This window comes from Erpetoichthys calabaricus, chromosome 3, assembly GCF_900747795.2.
Source record: "Erpetoichthys calabaricus chromosome 3, fErpCal1.3, whole genome shotgun sequence".
Taxonomy (NCBI): domain Eukaryota; kingdom Metazoa; phylum Chordata; class Cladistia; order Polypteriformes; family Polypteridae; genus Erpetoichthys; species Erpetoichthys calabaricus.
The window spans coordinates 315,614,478-315,631,932 of record NC_041396.2 but is presented as its reverse complement, the minus strand read 5'-3'; the positions used below and the strand labels follow the sequence as shown (position 1 = coordinate 315,631,932).

The 17,455-nt window shown below is 39.2% G+C and overlaps 1 protein-coding gene across 1 annotated transcript in view; it reads right to left on the bottom strand.

The window, feature by feature from the left end:
- Positions 1–14,570: 14,570 nt before the first annotated feature.
- Positions 14,571–17,455, bottom strand: part of LOC127527137 (trace amine-associated receptor 13c-like) — a 106,664-nt gene continuing 103,779 nt past the window's right edge. Inside the window, exon 2 of the mRNA XM_051924799.1 lies at positions 14,571–15,328. Coding sequence (XP_051780759.1) covers positions 14,571–15,328 — 758 coding nt within the window. The remainder of the gene's footprint in view (positions 15,329–17,455) is intronic.

Below are 17,455 nucleotides of genomic sequence, written 5' to 3'. Positions count from 1 at the left end.
TTTGAGAGAATTGCAGGTGACCTCTGGAAAGCCGAAGGCTCTCAGCTTAGTTCTTGTTTCCTGAAGAGGCATTAGCTCTCTGGAAATGTGTTCTTGTTAATTGCGGTGTTTTAATTAACCTGAATTTAAATAAAAAGGTATTATCCCTCCCCTGCATGCAATATGACTGTTAAAAGATTACATGAGAACAAAAGGATAATTTAGCTCTTTACTGACGGTTTCACATGGTATTACAAACGGGAAGCTTATGACAGACATATCAAGCACTTGATCTATGCAGTCTGTCATCTGTCGTCGCCACGCTGAAAGGATTTTAGCCGGACAGAAGACATAATCTTCTGCCCGGCCTCAAACGGAAGACATACTCTTCCGCCCGGAAGCTTCAAAGTGTTGGCCATAGGTGTCCATTCTTATATACTGTTCCTCCATGTGCAGGCTCTTGGCTCCGGGTCCAAACAAGGACAGGAAAGTACTCAAACCCCACCTTCAAACATTCAGGAATAGCACAATGCCCACATACAGTTCCCATTCTCCCAACAAGGAAATATGCTGCCAGAAGACAGAAATATACTAGTCTGTCTTTAGGCTGACCATTCAATTCTTCAGTTGTCTGTGTCTCTCTAGCCCTGTGCTTGGCTCGGCAATTCTAAATGCTGATACTGGGCCTGTGTGCCATATTTGGTCTGCCTGTATGAATGAATCCATAACAGTGGGCACAGAGAACAGTGACATTGAACTTAAATAAAAAAAAACACATAGTATAACAGTTCTAAAGTTGCCCATCTTGTATTTGATACTAGTCTGCCAGCCATAATACCCAGAATAAGAGCCAGGCTCTTTTAAACAAGGATGTCTTCTTATAAGAGCTTCTGCAAGTGCAGAAATCTGTGCCACTGTTGGATATGCTCTGTATGTATGAATGCACTGCGCCAATGTTTCTAGTATGGCATAGTCAAGAGTGTGCCATCCTTCATATAAGCCTCATGTGCCATTTCAAGTACCATCTCTGTTTCAGGGGCAAAACATGGGATTTTGAAATCCTTTGGCCATGGTACTCTGTCTTGAGTACTTCTTGAGTGTCTTGTGAGGTTGTTGAAGTCGTATCATCAGAGACATTCTGGGGAATATACATTCAGAATTATGGGAGCAATTTGCACAACTTTTATGGTGTCTTTGTGCTTAATTTGGTTAGTGGAAGTCAGGGAGAAGTAGTCTGAAAATTCAGAGTCTAGATATTGAATGCTGAAATCCCCCGTTAATCCAAATTCTTCTTCCACTGTAGCTGGTATTCCAGTGGAGAAGGTTAACTTTGTGATATCATGATCACAGGTCAGTCTAAGCGCTGCAGGCTCCATATCACCTATGAAGCTAAAAGTTATGGAAACAGAAGTGATTAGAGACGTGTGTATCCTAAACTTATTTAGGGACAGTTTACATACAGATGTACAAGATCAGCATGTTTAGACACTGTGTTTGAATTGTGAAGATCTTATAATGGGTGTCCTGTACTCAGAACATCTACAATCGTACTAAAACCTCCATACTAACTGCTCAAAATAAATAAGACAAATTAAATGTTTTACAATTGTTTGTCAGGAAAATATACTCAAATCAAAAAAGCAGCTACTATAAATGAGATATTTTATTGCATTGGCTAAAGTCCGCAGCACATGTAACATTTCAGAGTAACCATACGCTTTCCTGCCACATTATAAGCTGCGAGTGGGTAAACATCAGCGAGTTTCTGTGGCTACACAAGAATTATTTTACCAGAATATTCAAGATGATATGACCTAACATGCTCCTGATACCAGGCATTCAGAGTCTTCACAATGAAGCTGATATTATTTATAGAGACAAGTATCTGAACTATTTCTACAAAGTCAGGAAGACCTCCAGTACAGCCACATAGTGAGATCATTCCAGAAGTGTATGTTGTCCTATAGTGGGATACGGCATTGGATAAGTTAACAGGTGATAATGTCGACGATTTTCTTATTGCTTTCTGTATGTCTACATGTAGCATTTCTAAAGGAGTTGTCGATACTTTAGTAACACACACTTCAGGTGTCATCACATTTACATGGACGTGGTAGGTCATCATTAACTGATGCTTCATTGGTAAGGACAGCAATACATTTTTGAAATTGTTAGTATACCTCACTACTTGCTTAAAAAACCTACGTTTGGCCTGAAAACGCATTGTCCACAAACCAACTAAAGGACCAAAGGCTTCTATCATCCCAGGGTGGTGTTCTAGAAAATGATGCTTGGGGGTCAATACTTGTAAAAATCTACAGCGATGTTGAGATATTTTTGAATCAAGATAAGCTATACTTTCCTCATTGTGGACAGGGACTACTACTAGCTCAACTATATCCTTTAAGATCATTAGAATCTGCCATGCTGGCTCATCTGAAGGCAATCTTGATCCCATACTAAAGGGTTAAACCTTATTAAGGCCCAGTTCTCATGTGCATTTAATGGGATTGACTGGGATGAATTTGTTTTATCATTCAACTTATAAGGAAAAAGTTTGATTGCATCATTAAATTGAATTCAAGTAAAGTATTTCTTCTGGAGGAGAACGGTAAGGCACAATGCAAATTCCAATGGAATTATTCCTTCAAAAAGATCAAAAGAATGTAGCAAGGTAGGATTTTCCTTTACAGCTTGAGCGTGAAGAGCATAAGTTTCCTTTGTACGAGTAGAAAAAGCTCCTGAACGCACTTCTTTTTGATGATATTCCCGATGAAGACCAAGGCAGAATCTACATACATAGGATGGAAAGAAACTTTCAACAAGCCCACCAATGGAATGAGCACCAAGATTGTCTGCTACAACACAATGCACAGCTCCTTTGACATTTCTACCAAAACCTGAAACATGAACCCCTTCCTGCTCCGAGACAGACAAATCTTTCAAAAGCGGTTTCAGAACTGCTTCATAGCCAAATGTTTTCACATCTTCAGCCTTGCACAGAAGAGCTAAGTTTATTGATGTTAATGTAGATCGCAGTTCTAATAGAACATTTGTCAAATCCCAGTACACACTTGTTATTTTATGTTTCTTCTGAGAAATTCCAAGTAGGTTACGCACTTCAAAATCATCAATATAAAGAATAATAGACATTTTTAACTCTTCTCCAATATAAAAATCATTTTCCTTGAAATTTCTGCCATCATAAAATGATTCAAACTTTGAAGACGCTCTTAAATGTTTTTTTAATATGTCTTCGGTAAGACCTTTATTATTCATGACTAGCTCTAAAAAGGTGCATACTGAAAGCTTCTCTTCTCACTAGCACTGAGGATGTGCTCTACTGGTTCAACAACTTGTGAATGCTCTCTAAAATACTGTCTTCGTTTAAAAGCAGAGGAAAGGGGACCATCTTCTGCAGATGCCTTGCTAATGGGATTGAGTGCACATAATTCTTCTACTAATGTTGTGATATTGTCTTCTTTTACAAGTTTGATACAACAATGTTTCTAGTAAGTGGACCTGATGCTGAACGTGATATAAACTGCAGTTCATCCACTAAATCATGAATACATTTGGTGGAAACATTATAGATACTTTCTAACTTCAGCATCAGATGGCCAGTCTTCTGCAAAACACAACCTGATACATCTGTCTGATTAATACAATATAAACTTGGACCTTCATTGTCTTTATCTTCTGAAACAAAAGAGGCATTTATATTTGGCTGAACGCTAGCTTGGTTATTGTAGACGTTAATCACATCTCTCTTCAAATCTTTAATTAAATGTGGATTATGCTTTCTGATTTTATGAGTGACAAATGTTCCATATATACAGTACTTGTCCTGAAATTACATCCATCAGAAACACATTCCACCGTTTCATGGCTGTTTAGATGTTTTCCAATATGTTGAAAGTACTCCTTCTCTGAGGAAAAATGAGCACTGCAAACTTTGCAAGTAAAAGTAAGTGCCACTCCAGGCTCTATGGATGTTTCTGCTATGTTGTATCTTGATAAATGTGTGCGAAGGACGTTCCATGTTTTAAAAGAGCAAAGGCAATTCAAATGCAGACAAGGTCAATGACTTCCATGTGCTGATGTCTCATGATGTGGCTTGTAATGCTTCAGGAGATCTCCTCTTTTGGGTAATACGAGTGTGCAGATCTTACATGGCCACCTCCTGATCTTACACCTATGATAATAAAACAGGCCATGATACAATAATGAGTAACAGACAACAAGAGCCTTTTACACTGATACTCAAGTCAAGTTATTCATTCAGTAAATAATGACTTCAGTCTCATTTCTAAGCATACATGAGATACTACAGCATTAGAAAATGGGCAATGCAAAAAAAAAAAAGGAATCCAAAACATGAACAGATGCACCTTACTAATAATTAATCGTAATCACAGCACTTTTACAGGAAACAACAAAACAAATGGAAGGCGTTACGACTGATAACCTGTATACTTACTGACAGAGAATAAGCAAACCTCATAGATTTATTAAAACTGACTATAAATTCAAAAGTATTAGGTAATAAAATGATGGTGGCTATATTTAAAATTATTTTAAATTAAATCAAATGTCTGAGGATAAGTGTGGCTAATGCAAATTTAAACTTGTCTAAGGCAGGAGAAAGTAAAATCATTATAATTAAAAATGATTAAAATGATTCTTGGGTACAGGCGTGTCTTGATAATATTTTTTGCTTATATGAATGCATTATATTAAAATCACTCAGTTAATTATCCAAATAATGCACTGAAGTGGGAGTGAAGAACTAATTGACCAAATATTAGTTTCTTACATATTTAGAATTACACTGCAAGGCTTGACTTTTCTTACAGTGACCTTTACATGAAAATTCTCATGGTGAAACTAGAAATAGTTAACAAAAATAAATATATAGGTATATTTAGAAAGAGTTTTTTTTGCAAGGAACAAACAATGAGACGCTAGTTCTTTATGACAATTGCCACAGCATATACTCTAACATTCTAACCTTCATATGAAAAGAAGTTTTTTTTTTTTGCTTACTTACACAAAAAGTATTTCTCAATTAAGTAATGTCCCTGGAATGAGAGGAACACGGCAAAGAAAAGGAGAGCGTGAAGTGAGTCAAACCCTGTGGCCGATGACGCTCTTCAAACACTTCCTACATTTACACAAACATATCCGGTTAAATGAATGCCCGCATTTTAAAGCGAAAATCATTGAATAAAATAGAACGTAGGAAATCAAATAACCAGAAAATACATGACCTACGCAGAACACTAATTAAATAAGAGGTCGAATAAAACTGTGACGGTTAGGCAAACATCTTTTAATGTCTGTTTACAAGTCGTAGTTTAGGACAAACGCCATATCGTTCTCAAACTTATCTCAAAGTGCCATTTTCTTTTTCTGTGTAAAGTGGTAGTTTTAAACAATAAAAAATATATATGAACATACGTAGCTATCTGAGAAATGTGTTTGCTTTTTAAAGCAAACTAACGAGGTGGGTTGTTAAAAAGACACTACCTTACTCGACATGCTTTCCACATAAAGGGAAAAGGTTTGATGAAAACAACAAGAGGACATTGGCCTCTGATTTAGTATCACGCTCACCTGTATGTGTACCGATTCTCAGGCACTACGTAACGTAAAAGTAAAGAAATGTCACAAATGTTTGCGTTGAACACTTGATTAATAATTAATAATTCATAGTCATTTCATACTGTGCTATCTACCACTTGAGTGTCATTTATATGTTGACATCTTTGTGTTTTTCAAGGCTCATGTTATATTCTTTAAACGTTTGTGCTGATTAATCTTTGCTGTACAGCATGTTTTTTAATCTTGTAACACTAGATGGCGCTATACCAGCACTTAACCCAATACACAGACACTGAGACTCGTTTTAATTTCTTCTTTTTCCAGTATAAAGAGCCCAAAGCACCTCCACCACAATAAACAATTAATTCAATCACAATATTAATCCCACAATTCTCTCCTGCACACCTCCCAGCAAGCTCTGTCCTACTCCTCCTGACTTCGGCTCACTTGCTGGGTCTCCAGCAGTCCGTTAAATAGTCCTTGACCCAGAAGTCCTTCTGTTCTTCCTCCCATGTGACTTGTCAGCATTTCCAGGTCAGCTGGAGAACTCAAGTTTTAATCAGCCCAGAAGTGCTTTGGGGCTTCTGTTGTTATTTTCCATTAGTACTTCTGGGCCAGGTGAGAGTTTGTTCTCCCACCAACTTCCCACAGCATCCCCTGGTGGCACCCACGGTACCCAGCAGGGCTGTACTGCCGAACTCCAAGTCCCATACTGTCCTGCGGGCATCCGGGGCACTGCTGCAGTCCAGGGAAGCTGCCGTCTATCGTCTTGGGGAGGCAGTGTCCTTGATAAGCTGCTTTCCCCCATCCTTCCATTACTGGGGCGTTGTGACCGAGATAAACTGCCGGCCGTCCTTTACAATGTTTAAACACTGATTTTGTTGGAGTTACTAATACAATAAATATATGTCATCTCATTATATAAAAAGGGTGACAGGGCAGACCAGAGCAACTAGAGGCCAGTAAGCTTAACATGAAACATCACAGGAAAATGAATGGAAGGAATTATTAAGGATAAAATTGAGCAACACCTGACAAGGACAGGACAGTCAGCGTGGGGTCAGACGAGGGAGGTCGTGTTTTACTAAGATGCTGGAATTCAATGAGGAGGCCACAAAAGGATACGACCAGAGTGGAGCAGATGAGATTATTTATCTGGACTTTCAGAAAATACTTGATAAGGCGCCACATGAGAGGGTGGGCATCAAACTAAAAGAAGTGGCAGTTCACGGTGATGTTTATAGATGGGTGCAGAATTGGCTCAGACACAGGAAGCAGAGGGTGATGGTGTGAGGAACCTCATCAGAACTGACCGATGTTAAGAGTGGTGACCAGCAGGGGGCAGTGCTAGGGCCGCTGCTATTTTTAATATATATAAATGATTGAGATAGGAATATAAGGAACAAGCTGGTTAAGTTTGTAGATGATACCAAGATAGGTGGATTAGCAGAAAATTTGGAATCCATTATATCATCACAGAAGCACTTGGAAATCATACAGTCTTGGGCAGATTTGTGGCAGATGAAGATTAATGTCAGTAAATGTAAAGTATTACACATAGGAAGTAAAAATGTTAGGTTTGAATACACTATGGGCGGTCAGAAAATCGAGAGTCCACCTTATGAGAAGGATTTAGGAGTCATAGTGGACTCTAAGCTTTCGACTTCCCAACAGTGTTCAGAAGTCATTAAGAAGGCAAACAGAATGTCAGGTTATATAGCGCCTTGAAGTGTGGAGTACAAGTCACAGGAGGTTCTGCTCAACCTTTATAACACACTGGTGAGGCCTCATCTGGAGTCCTGTGTGCAGTTTTGGTCTCCAGGCTACAAAAAGGACATAGCAGCACTAGAGAAGGTCCACAGAAGAGCGACTACGCTGATTGAGGGTTACAGGGGATGAGTGACGAGGAAAGATTAAAAGAGCTGAGCCTTTACAGTTTAAACAAAAGAAGATTAAGAGGAGACCTGACTGAAGTGTTTAAAATTATGAAGAGAATTAGTCCAGTGGATCGAGACTGTTATTTTAAAATGGGTTCATCAAGAACACGGCGACACAGTTGGAAACTGGTTAAGGGTAAATTTCACACAAATATTAGGAAGTTTTTCATTATTCAAAGAACAATAGACATTTGGAATAAGCGACTAAGTAGTGTGGTAGGCAGTAAGACTTTAGTGACTTTCAAAACTTGACTTGATATTATTTTGGAAGAAATAAGTGGATAGGACTGGCGAGCTTTGTTGGGCTGAATGGCCTGATCTCATCAAGAGTGTTCTAATGTAATTTTATTCATAAATTACAGATTATAACATTCTTAAATGTTCTTAATATGCCCAGAAACAGAAAGCAAATAAAAAGGTAATTGGGTATGCCAATCTGAGATACAAGCTGGCTATCTGAGGAGCTGTCACATTAGAACATTAGAACACTCTAGACGAGAACAGGCCATTCAGCTCAACAAAGCTCGCCAGTACTATCCACTTATTTCTTCCAAGAAAACATCAAGTCGAGTTTTGAAAGACCCTAACGTCTTACTGTCTACCACACTACTTGGTAGCTTACTCCAAGTTTCTATCGTTCTTTGTGTAAAGAAAAACTTCCTAATGTTTGTACAAAGTTTACCCTTAACAAGTTTCCAACTGTGTCCCCGTGTTCTTGATGAACTCATTTTAAAATAACAGTCTCGATCCACTGTACTAATTCCCTTCATAATTTAAAACATTTCAATCATGTCACCTCTTAATCTTCTTTTGCTTAAACTGTAAAGGCTCAGCTCTTTTAATCTTTCCTCATAATTCAACCTCTGTAGCCCTGAATCAGCCAAGTAGCTCTTCTCTGGACCTTTTCTTATGCTGCTATGTCCTTCTTGTAGCCTGGAGACCAAAACTGCACCCAGGACTCCAGATGAGGCCTCACCAGTTTGTTATAAAGCTTGAGCAGAACCTCCTGGGACTTGTACTGCACACATCGTGCTATATATCCTAACATTCTGTTAGTCTTCTTAATGGCTTCTGAACACTGTTGGGAAGTCGATAGCTTAGAGTCCACTATGACTCCTAAATCCTTCTCATAAGGTGGACTCTCGATTTTCCGACCGCCCATTGTGTATTCAAACCTAACATTTTTACTTTCAATGTGTAATACTTTACATTTACTGACATTAAATTTCATCTGCCACAAGTCTGCCCAAGCCTGTATGCTATCCAAGTCCTTTTGTAATGATATAACGGATTCTAAATTATCTGCTAATCCACCTATCTTGGTATCATCTGCAAAATTAACCAGCTTGTTACTTATATTCCTATCTAAATCATTTATATATATTAAAAATAGCAGCGGCCCTAGCACTGACCCCTGCTGGTCACCACTCTTAACAGTCAGTACTGATGGGGTTCCTCGCACCATCACCCTCTGCTTCCTGTGTCTGAGCCAATTCTGCACCGTTCTACAAACATCACCCTGAACTCCCACCTATTTTAATTTGATGCCCAACCTCTCATGTGGCACTTTATCAAATGCTTTCTGAAAGTCCAGATAAATAATATCATAAGCTCCACTTAGATCGTATCCTTTTATTGCCTCCTCATAGAATTCCAGCATGTTAGTAAAACACAACCTCCCTCTTCTGAACCCATGCTGACTGTTCCTAATAACTCCTGTCCTTGCCAGGTGTTGCTCGATCTTATCCTTAATAATTCCTTCCATTAATTTTCCTGTGATGCATGTTAAGCTTACTGGCCTATAGTTGCTTGGATCTGCCCTGTCACCCTTTTTATATAATGGGATGATATTTGCCATTTTCCAGTTCTTCGGAATCTCTCCAGTGCGCAGTGACTTCCTAAAAATATGCGTCAAGGGTTTATATATGTACTCACTAGCCTCCTTAAGAACATGAGGATAAATATTATCTGGTCCTGGTGATTTGTTTGATTTCATCTTATTTAATCTGAGCAGCACTTCTCCCTCTACAATTTCCAAATCCCTCAGTACCTCCTTAGTAGTCCCTGTTACCTCTGGGAGGTTATCCACTTGCTCACTTGTGAACACCTCAGAAAAATGTAAGTTTAGGGCATCCGCTATTTCACTGTCTGTATCTTTTAATTCCCTTTTACTATTTCTGATGCACTTGACCTCCTCCTTGACTGCTCTTTAACTATTAAAATACTGAAAGAATCTCTTAGGGTCGTCTTTCACCTTATCTGCTATATTCCTCTCCGACTGTCTTTTAGCCTTCCTGATATCCTTCTTAATGGTTGCCCTCCTGTTCTCATATGCTCTACGATTCACTTTGCAGTCATTAGTCTTATATGCCTTATAAAGCAGTTTTTTTCCTTTGCAACTTCTTTTTTAAATCTTTATTAATCCACCGTGGAGTTTTTTTTCGTTTCCTATTAATTCCAAATTTAGGGATGTATCTGTCCTGCATTACATGTAAAACATTTTTAAACCTGTTCCACTGCTCCTCGACTGTCTCCACACTTAAAAGCTTATCCCAGTGTATCCTACTTAGACTTAGACAGATGATGCAACGCCAACACAACTGAATGTGTGAGGCTTTTCAGTCTCTTAATGGCTGTGTGGCTGTGATTGTTCTGCTTCTGTTATTTTCTGTTTTATTTCCCTCTCTTCAGTTCAGCATATGATAGAATGGATATTTTCACTTTAACTCTTTTAGGGCGGATGTCGACTTTTTTCCATAGGACGGGTTGAGGGCTCATATCGATAAAAGTCGACATCCAGGGGTAGATGGCGACAATCAGCTGTTAATGGTGACAACACTTATTGTTATGTTAAAGGTATTCCCTCTTTGCTTGGAGGAACGTTAGACTCATTGACTCAGCATCTAATCCTGGTGAGTGTGTGAGTTATGAAACGAAAACAACGGCAAGATGACATCGACATCTCATGAGGGAGCAAAGCGAGCACAGAAAACAAAATACTCAGCAGAAGATGTTTTGCACATTATCGCTGAGTTGAACTCTGATTTTTCGGAATCTGATTTTGTTGAAAGTGATCAGAAGATTGAGTAGGACAGTGAGGAAGTGGCATCAGTTGATCAGACACCAGCCGGTGCCACCTTAGCTGATTGGCTACCAGCTGAGCGCATTCTCGCACCTGATGCACCTACGGCAAGGTTCGCATTGGAGGAATACCAAGACATCCATCCACAGGACCCAACCTGGCTACCAGAGTTCACAAGAAGGCACAGCTTGCTGTTGGACACGACGGATTACCAGCCGCTGGACTACTTCAGACTGTTCTTTCCTGAACATTCTTGTACTTCAAAGTGGAAACCCACAACAAAAGACGAGATGAAGGGCTTTGTGTCATTACTAATAGAGATGGGACTAGACTGGCGATATAACCTCAGGGAGCATTGGTCCAAACGTGCTTTGTCCCCTGGTGGCTTTGGACAGGTTATGTCGCGTGATGTTAGGTACGTGCTGCTGCAAAGTTTTATTCACTTCTATGATAACCAGAAGCAAATCCCAAGGGGTGAGCCAGGCTATAACCCCATGTATAAAGTTCAGCCCCTGCTTGACATTGTGGAACCAACATAGAAACAATTTGATCAGCCTGGCTATGATTTGTCTGTGGATGAATCAATGATAAAATACAAGGGACGCCTCTTTTTCCGCTGGTATATGCCAGACAAGCCCACAAAGTATGGCATAAAGGATTTTGTACTGGCAGAAGTAAACACTGGTTTCTGTCTGAAAATCATCACATATACAGGAAAGTATTCCTTACAAAGAGAGAACTGTCCCTTGACAAATCAGGTTGTGCTGGAGCTGCTTCAGGGCTATGAACATTTGGGTCATGTTGTGTACATTTGGACAATTTTTATACATCACCAGAATTGTTCATGGAGCTACAGAGCAGGGGAATTGGAGCTTGTGGCACAGTGAGGGTGAGCAGGAGACACAGGCCTTCACAGTCTGAAGCCAAAGAGGCTGAAGATGAAAAGAGGTGACAATCCGGTTTTCATGCAGGCGGAAAACTTGGTGGCAGTGGCATGGCACGATGTCAAACGGGTGATTTGTCTCTCTACAGTACGCACTAATAATACATGTGAGAAAGTTATTCATCAAAAGGGAAACAAGAAGGTAGGAAGCTGGACAAGCCAGTTGCACTTGAGGAGTATAACTGTAAAATGGCTGGAGTTGATCAACTGGATCAGATGCTGTGGTCATACGCTTACGGCCATAAGTCCACCAAGTGGTACCACACTGTGTACCATCGCATGTGTGAGATTGCATTTACAAATGGCTATTTATTGTTCAAGCAGTCAAACAGTGACAGCACTATGACTGCGGCAGATTTCCACAAGAAGGTGGTTGACATCTTGCTGACAGAGTGTGTTGCAGTGCCTTTGGCAAAGTGAGGAAGGCCATCACAAAGAGCAGCGCCAGACAGGCTGACTGAGCGTCACTTTCCTGCAACATATGAGGACAAAAAATACAAACCTGACTGTGTTGTGTGCAGCAACAGACAACTGAAAAGGAGGCACCAGTGCAACACGTGTGGTAAGGAGTGCAACGTGGCAATGACTGAAATTGGCTGCTTTGAGCGAGATCAGACTTTACAGGACTTTGCTGTGTAACATGAATGTGATATGTATGTGAAATCATAAGGTATGCAGGCTCATACAACATGCAAGACAGTAACATTTGTCAAAAATAATTTTTTTGTTGATTTGATGTGTTAAACAATTGCTTTGTGTTCTTTTTTTTTAAAAAAAGTGAGTTTTTGGAAAAATATTCAGTCCTGAGACAAAAGAAACAAAACAAAAAAAATAGCTGTACAAGAGATAAACTGATGACTTTTTAAAGCTTGTGAGGGCCAAGGTGAACACTTCTAGCCCCTCTCTGTCTAATGTCATTTTCACAGACCGTATCAGTACACGTCGATGAGGTGAGCATGAACAAAGATAACCAAAGGTTCAAGAGCTTCACTTTTACACATGTGGAAACTCCAAAAAATGTTTTAAAGATTTGACCTTCTAACTCCTACTTGTCTGCAAAAGATGTCTGTCTGCTCTTCTGACTGCAGAAAAAATCCCCTCAGTGTGAAACGGCCCTCTGTCTGTAGCAGCACATCCTCCTTCTATGTGTAGACGAGCTGCTCCATGGAAAGTGCGCTTACAGTTAAAACATACAGCAATAATGACATAAAAAATAAAATTGAAATAATGTGATATAAAACATAATAAGATCATTTTACACTCTGTCATATTTGATCTTTTTATGTTTTGTTCTCTCCTTGATTGTTGCAACAACACTACAAAGACAAATTCCTCACCACATTAGTGCACCAGGCTAATAAAGAGGATTCTGGGAAGGGACACACTTCAACAACTTCATCAGTCGAACAGACGGTGTAAAGCGCAGCTCATCAGCCTGTGGTTAGGGGAAAGGAAGAGACGTCAAGGGAATTAATTAAATAAAGAGACGAGAACTGACACCAGAGAGCAAAGTCAAGGAATTTAACACAAAATGACTTCAGCTGTGTGTGTTTATATAATGGCATTTCACCTGAACAGACATCACAATCAGGAAATACGATGAGCTGAATCAAATTTAGGATCTGAGTGGACAGTCACAGCATTGTCTGGGATTAGTGACACGACTTGACACAAAGAACTTTCACGTGTTTGAAATCAACAAGCTGAGGTTTATCTAAACACACGGATATCAAGTGTCAGGTCTTTGTTAATGGTCACTTAAAGACACTTGTGTTCAAATCCTCACTAAAGCATTCATTACAAAGATATAAAATATCAAAACACACGACTGAGCGCACACCTCTGTATTGTGTCGTTAGATTTGTAAAAGTCTTACCAAGATAACTGAACACTTTATGAGCCATTGTGCTCTACAACAACCAGCAGCCATTTGACAAATGAAAGAGAGAAAGAAAACCTGAACAATCTGTGATGTGACTATCAAAAGGAATAAATGTGGTGACAGGCAGACAATTACTGACATACAAATGTGATTTCTTTATTAAAGGTTTAAGTTTCTCTGTTTTTATAGAATTGAGCACAATGCTGTTCTCTGAAGTATTAATTGTGTTCTCTATGAGGTGAGCAGCTGCGGCTAATGAGAGTTCACAAATATTAACGAACGTCAGTCTAAAGCAGCAAATCCTACATTTAATTGTGGACATCAAACCTCATTTGAGCTTCTCAGTCGTCCATTTCAGTTCCTCACAGTCACCTCAGTGTCATTTAGTGAGCCAGCAGTGTGAGGAGTGAAGGGCGACTGCTCCGTCTGCACTCGTCTGTCATCTGCTGCCTTAGTGAGGAGGAGTGCGGATTAAAGTGCAGGAATAGGAAACATTAACTTCACAATAAAATGAAGTGTTTAGTTTGATATAAAAGTAAAACAATAAAGGAACATTTCATAGAATTTGACTCTCAAACAAATCCCCACCCGCCTGACCAAAGCTGAACAGAATGTCGGCCGTCGTCTGAGCTCTGCTGTTGAGTTTTTAGTTGTGAAATCTGAACGTCTGTGTAAATTATAACTCCAGATGTTAAAAGATCTTTATATTTACAGCTATTAGGTAAAATTCAACACATTACTTAATTTATGATCAGATAAATAATTCCCTTCCAAAATAATGAAAATAGCAATAATCATTTTACAATGTAAAATTAAAAAATAAAAAAGTCACCAAGAAACGCTGAAGTGCCAGGAGTCTCCTACATTTACAGTGCTGTTTATTACACATTCAAATAAGAAGAATATGATTTATGACTATAGTTGTGGTGAAATAAACAATAATCATAAACAGTGTACACTTTACATAAATAAAGTACAATTATAATAAAAACAATACAGCAACTATGAAATGATTGTGTAGCTAAGAAATACGTCAGAGTATTACACTGCTAGTAAGAAAAATGAGCAAAGGAATAATGTACAAATAATTAAAAACATCTAAGCTCAGAAAATTAATTTTACAGTAATTTTTTTACAGTACGTCTACAGTAGATTGAGAACTGAAGAAGCTGAGCTAAATATTTTACACGTCAGGATTATCTTCACTGCTTTTCTGAACCTGGAATACATAAAAGCGTAAAGAATTGGATTAACTGCATAATTCACTTCACTTAACAACACTAAGACATTCCTGATGATTTGTGTGATTGGGTTATTAATATCATTAAAAAAATTGTACACATTAATAGGCAGCCAGCAGATAATAAAAGCCCCCACGACTACTCCTAATGTTTTTGCAGCTTTTCTTTCAGACGGTTTTGATATTTTTCTGTCACTCAACTCCTCAGTTTGCCTCTTTTCTATCATACAGTTGATGGCTCTTGAATGGCTTCTTGCAACTACAAATATTCTGATATAAAAACCAATCATTAGGAAATAAGGAATAAAAAAAGTTACAAGTAAAATAAAAATGACCATTTCTTCATAAGTGAATACTGCACAAGTTCCTTCACATCTCTCTATGTCAATATAACTCAAACATAAAAGTATGAGTGTAATTAAAACTGCAAAAAGCCACACTACAGCAATGCTGACCTTTGCCACAGTTAAAGTTATTTTTGAGCTGTAAAAGAAAGGATGGCAGACAGCAATGTAGCGATCAATGGATATTAAAGCAACATTATATACAACTACTGTAGTAAGAAGATTTGCAAATGCCTGATACAAATAACAACAAATAACTCCAAAGTACCAGCAAGTTTCTATCATGCCAATCAAAAAAAAGGGCAACACAAAGACACCTGATAAGAAATCGGCCGCTGCGAGTGAAAGGATCAGAAGATTAGTCGGCGTGTGCAGCTGAACAAAATGAGAAATAGAAATGATGACAAGAAGATTTCCAAAGACTGTCGAGAAAAGCAAAAGACACGAGAAAGTGTAATAAAGTCCATAAACTTCAGTTCCATAAATCAGTTTATAACAAGATGTATTACTGTGAAGATAACAACGGCCAACTTTCACTTGTTTAAACTCCATGTGTGTCCCTGACTGAGCCGTCCTGCCTGCACACTGAGATGTTTATACACTGAGGCCCTGAGACTGCCATATTCTCTCTGCTGACGTAATTCACATGAGGCGTCTCTCTGCTGTGTTTGCTTCACAAATTCTCTCAGGATGTTTGGTTGTTCATTTCAGTTCTTACTCACTAATGAGTTCATCAAATCTCAGATGTCTTCATTATATTTGTTTGTCAGGAGCTGCTCAGGGCTGCGGTGGTCTCTCCTCACAGCTCCACAGTGGTCCAGCTGCTGGCTCTCTGCAGTTTCCTTCTTCTCCTCTGTCTGCTGTTTTTGTTTTTTTGTTCTCAGTCACTTTGACTTTCTTTCCTCATCACAGCGAGCAGCACATTAAATCAGCAGGTTCAGATGAGCTGAGGTTGTGCCCAGTGGTGGTCTGACACTCCATCCTGTCCTGTGCTGCTCAGAGGTCCTCAGACTTCTATTTGGAGTGTGCTGGACCACCCTGTGCTCATGAGAGGCCCTCACACACACACACACACACACACACACACACACATACACACACACGCAGTGTACAGTAACAGCTGTGTGTTTTTGTCTTTTCCGGACCCTCACATTAAATTCCAAACAGTATTCCCCCTGTTGCTCTCTGTCAGTCTGACGTTGTGCCGATTGTCTTTGTCTGATTTTCTGGACGTCTTTCTTTTCTTAAATCATCAAACACACAACATGCATTTCTCTGTGTCAGCGGCAGGTAAACTCTCAGAATTCCAATGCAGCAGCGCTCACTGATATTCTTTTTGATTTTTATGACATTTGTGTGTCACTGATTTCTAACTTTGTATCAAACTAAACTAAACGACTGCGTCTGTCAGCTTTGAAGCACCGAGGAGCACCGCACTGCATGAGTCTGTTAGCTGATATCACTGTAAGGACAATTAAAGTTCTTAATAACGATAGAAATGATGTCAGGATCTCTCCAGAACAATCTACTAATATATTTTAAATCTTAGATTCACTATTTTATATTAATATTACAGTTGTATTAAATTCATACTGTATTAGAATAACAGCAAGTGATGTTCTTTACAGAAACTCTGAACCGTACAATAAAAATACGTGAGGACCACCATCTCCATCATACGAGTTCACTTTTGATTAAACAATTAGCAGCAGCTGCTCACTGATGGCAGATGTACGGCTTTACAGGAGTTTGTGTGTCGTGTTGTTGTCATTCCCTCCTCATCGACAGACAGTGAAGTGGTCCTCACCACACAAGAGTTCATACGTGACACACTGGTGATCTGTTATTATAAACTTCATGTGAGGCCCCCTCGTCTCTCCTTGTGTCACTGAAGCACTTTATAGTGTCACTTGTCACAAATTTATGTCATTAGTACGCATAGTGCAATACATTTTGGGGGACAGCAGTTCAGCAGGCTTTAGGTTATAAAGCAGCTCTGCACAGGGAGCCCACCCATCGTCGGACACTCACACGTCTTCACAAGAAGTAAAATGTCAGGTCTGAAGACACAGTGGGAGGTCTGAAACCTGAAAGTACTGATTAGGAGAAAGACTTAAGTGTTATAATGGACTCATTCAGAAGCCATTAAGACAGTTAAGGGAATGTTAGGTTATATAGCGCCCTGATGTGTACAGCAGATTTCCCAAATGTCAGTCCACAGGTCAGCATCAGTCCGTACAAAAATATTCCTGACCACAAAACAGCAGGTCAGCCCTTTATATCCACTTTAATTAAAGTTTCTGTGTGTTCTGTTCATCCAGTTGCTTTTTCTCTGCCTTTCCAACAGATGGCACTTCTTAAACATTTTTAGTGGTAAAATGCATTGTATTTGTCATTCCAATAGATGGCGTATAAGAAACATTAACACTGCTCGTACAAATCCT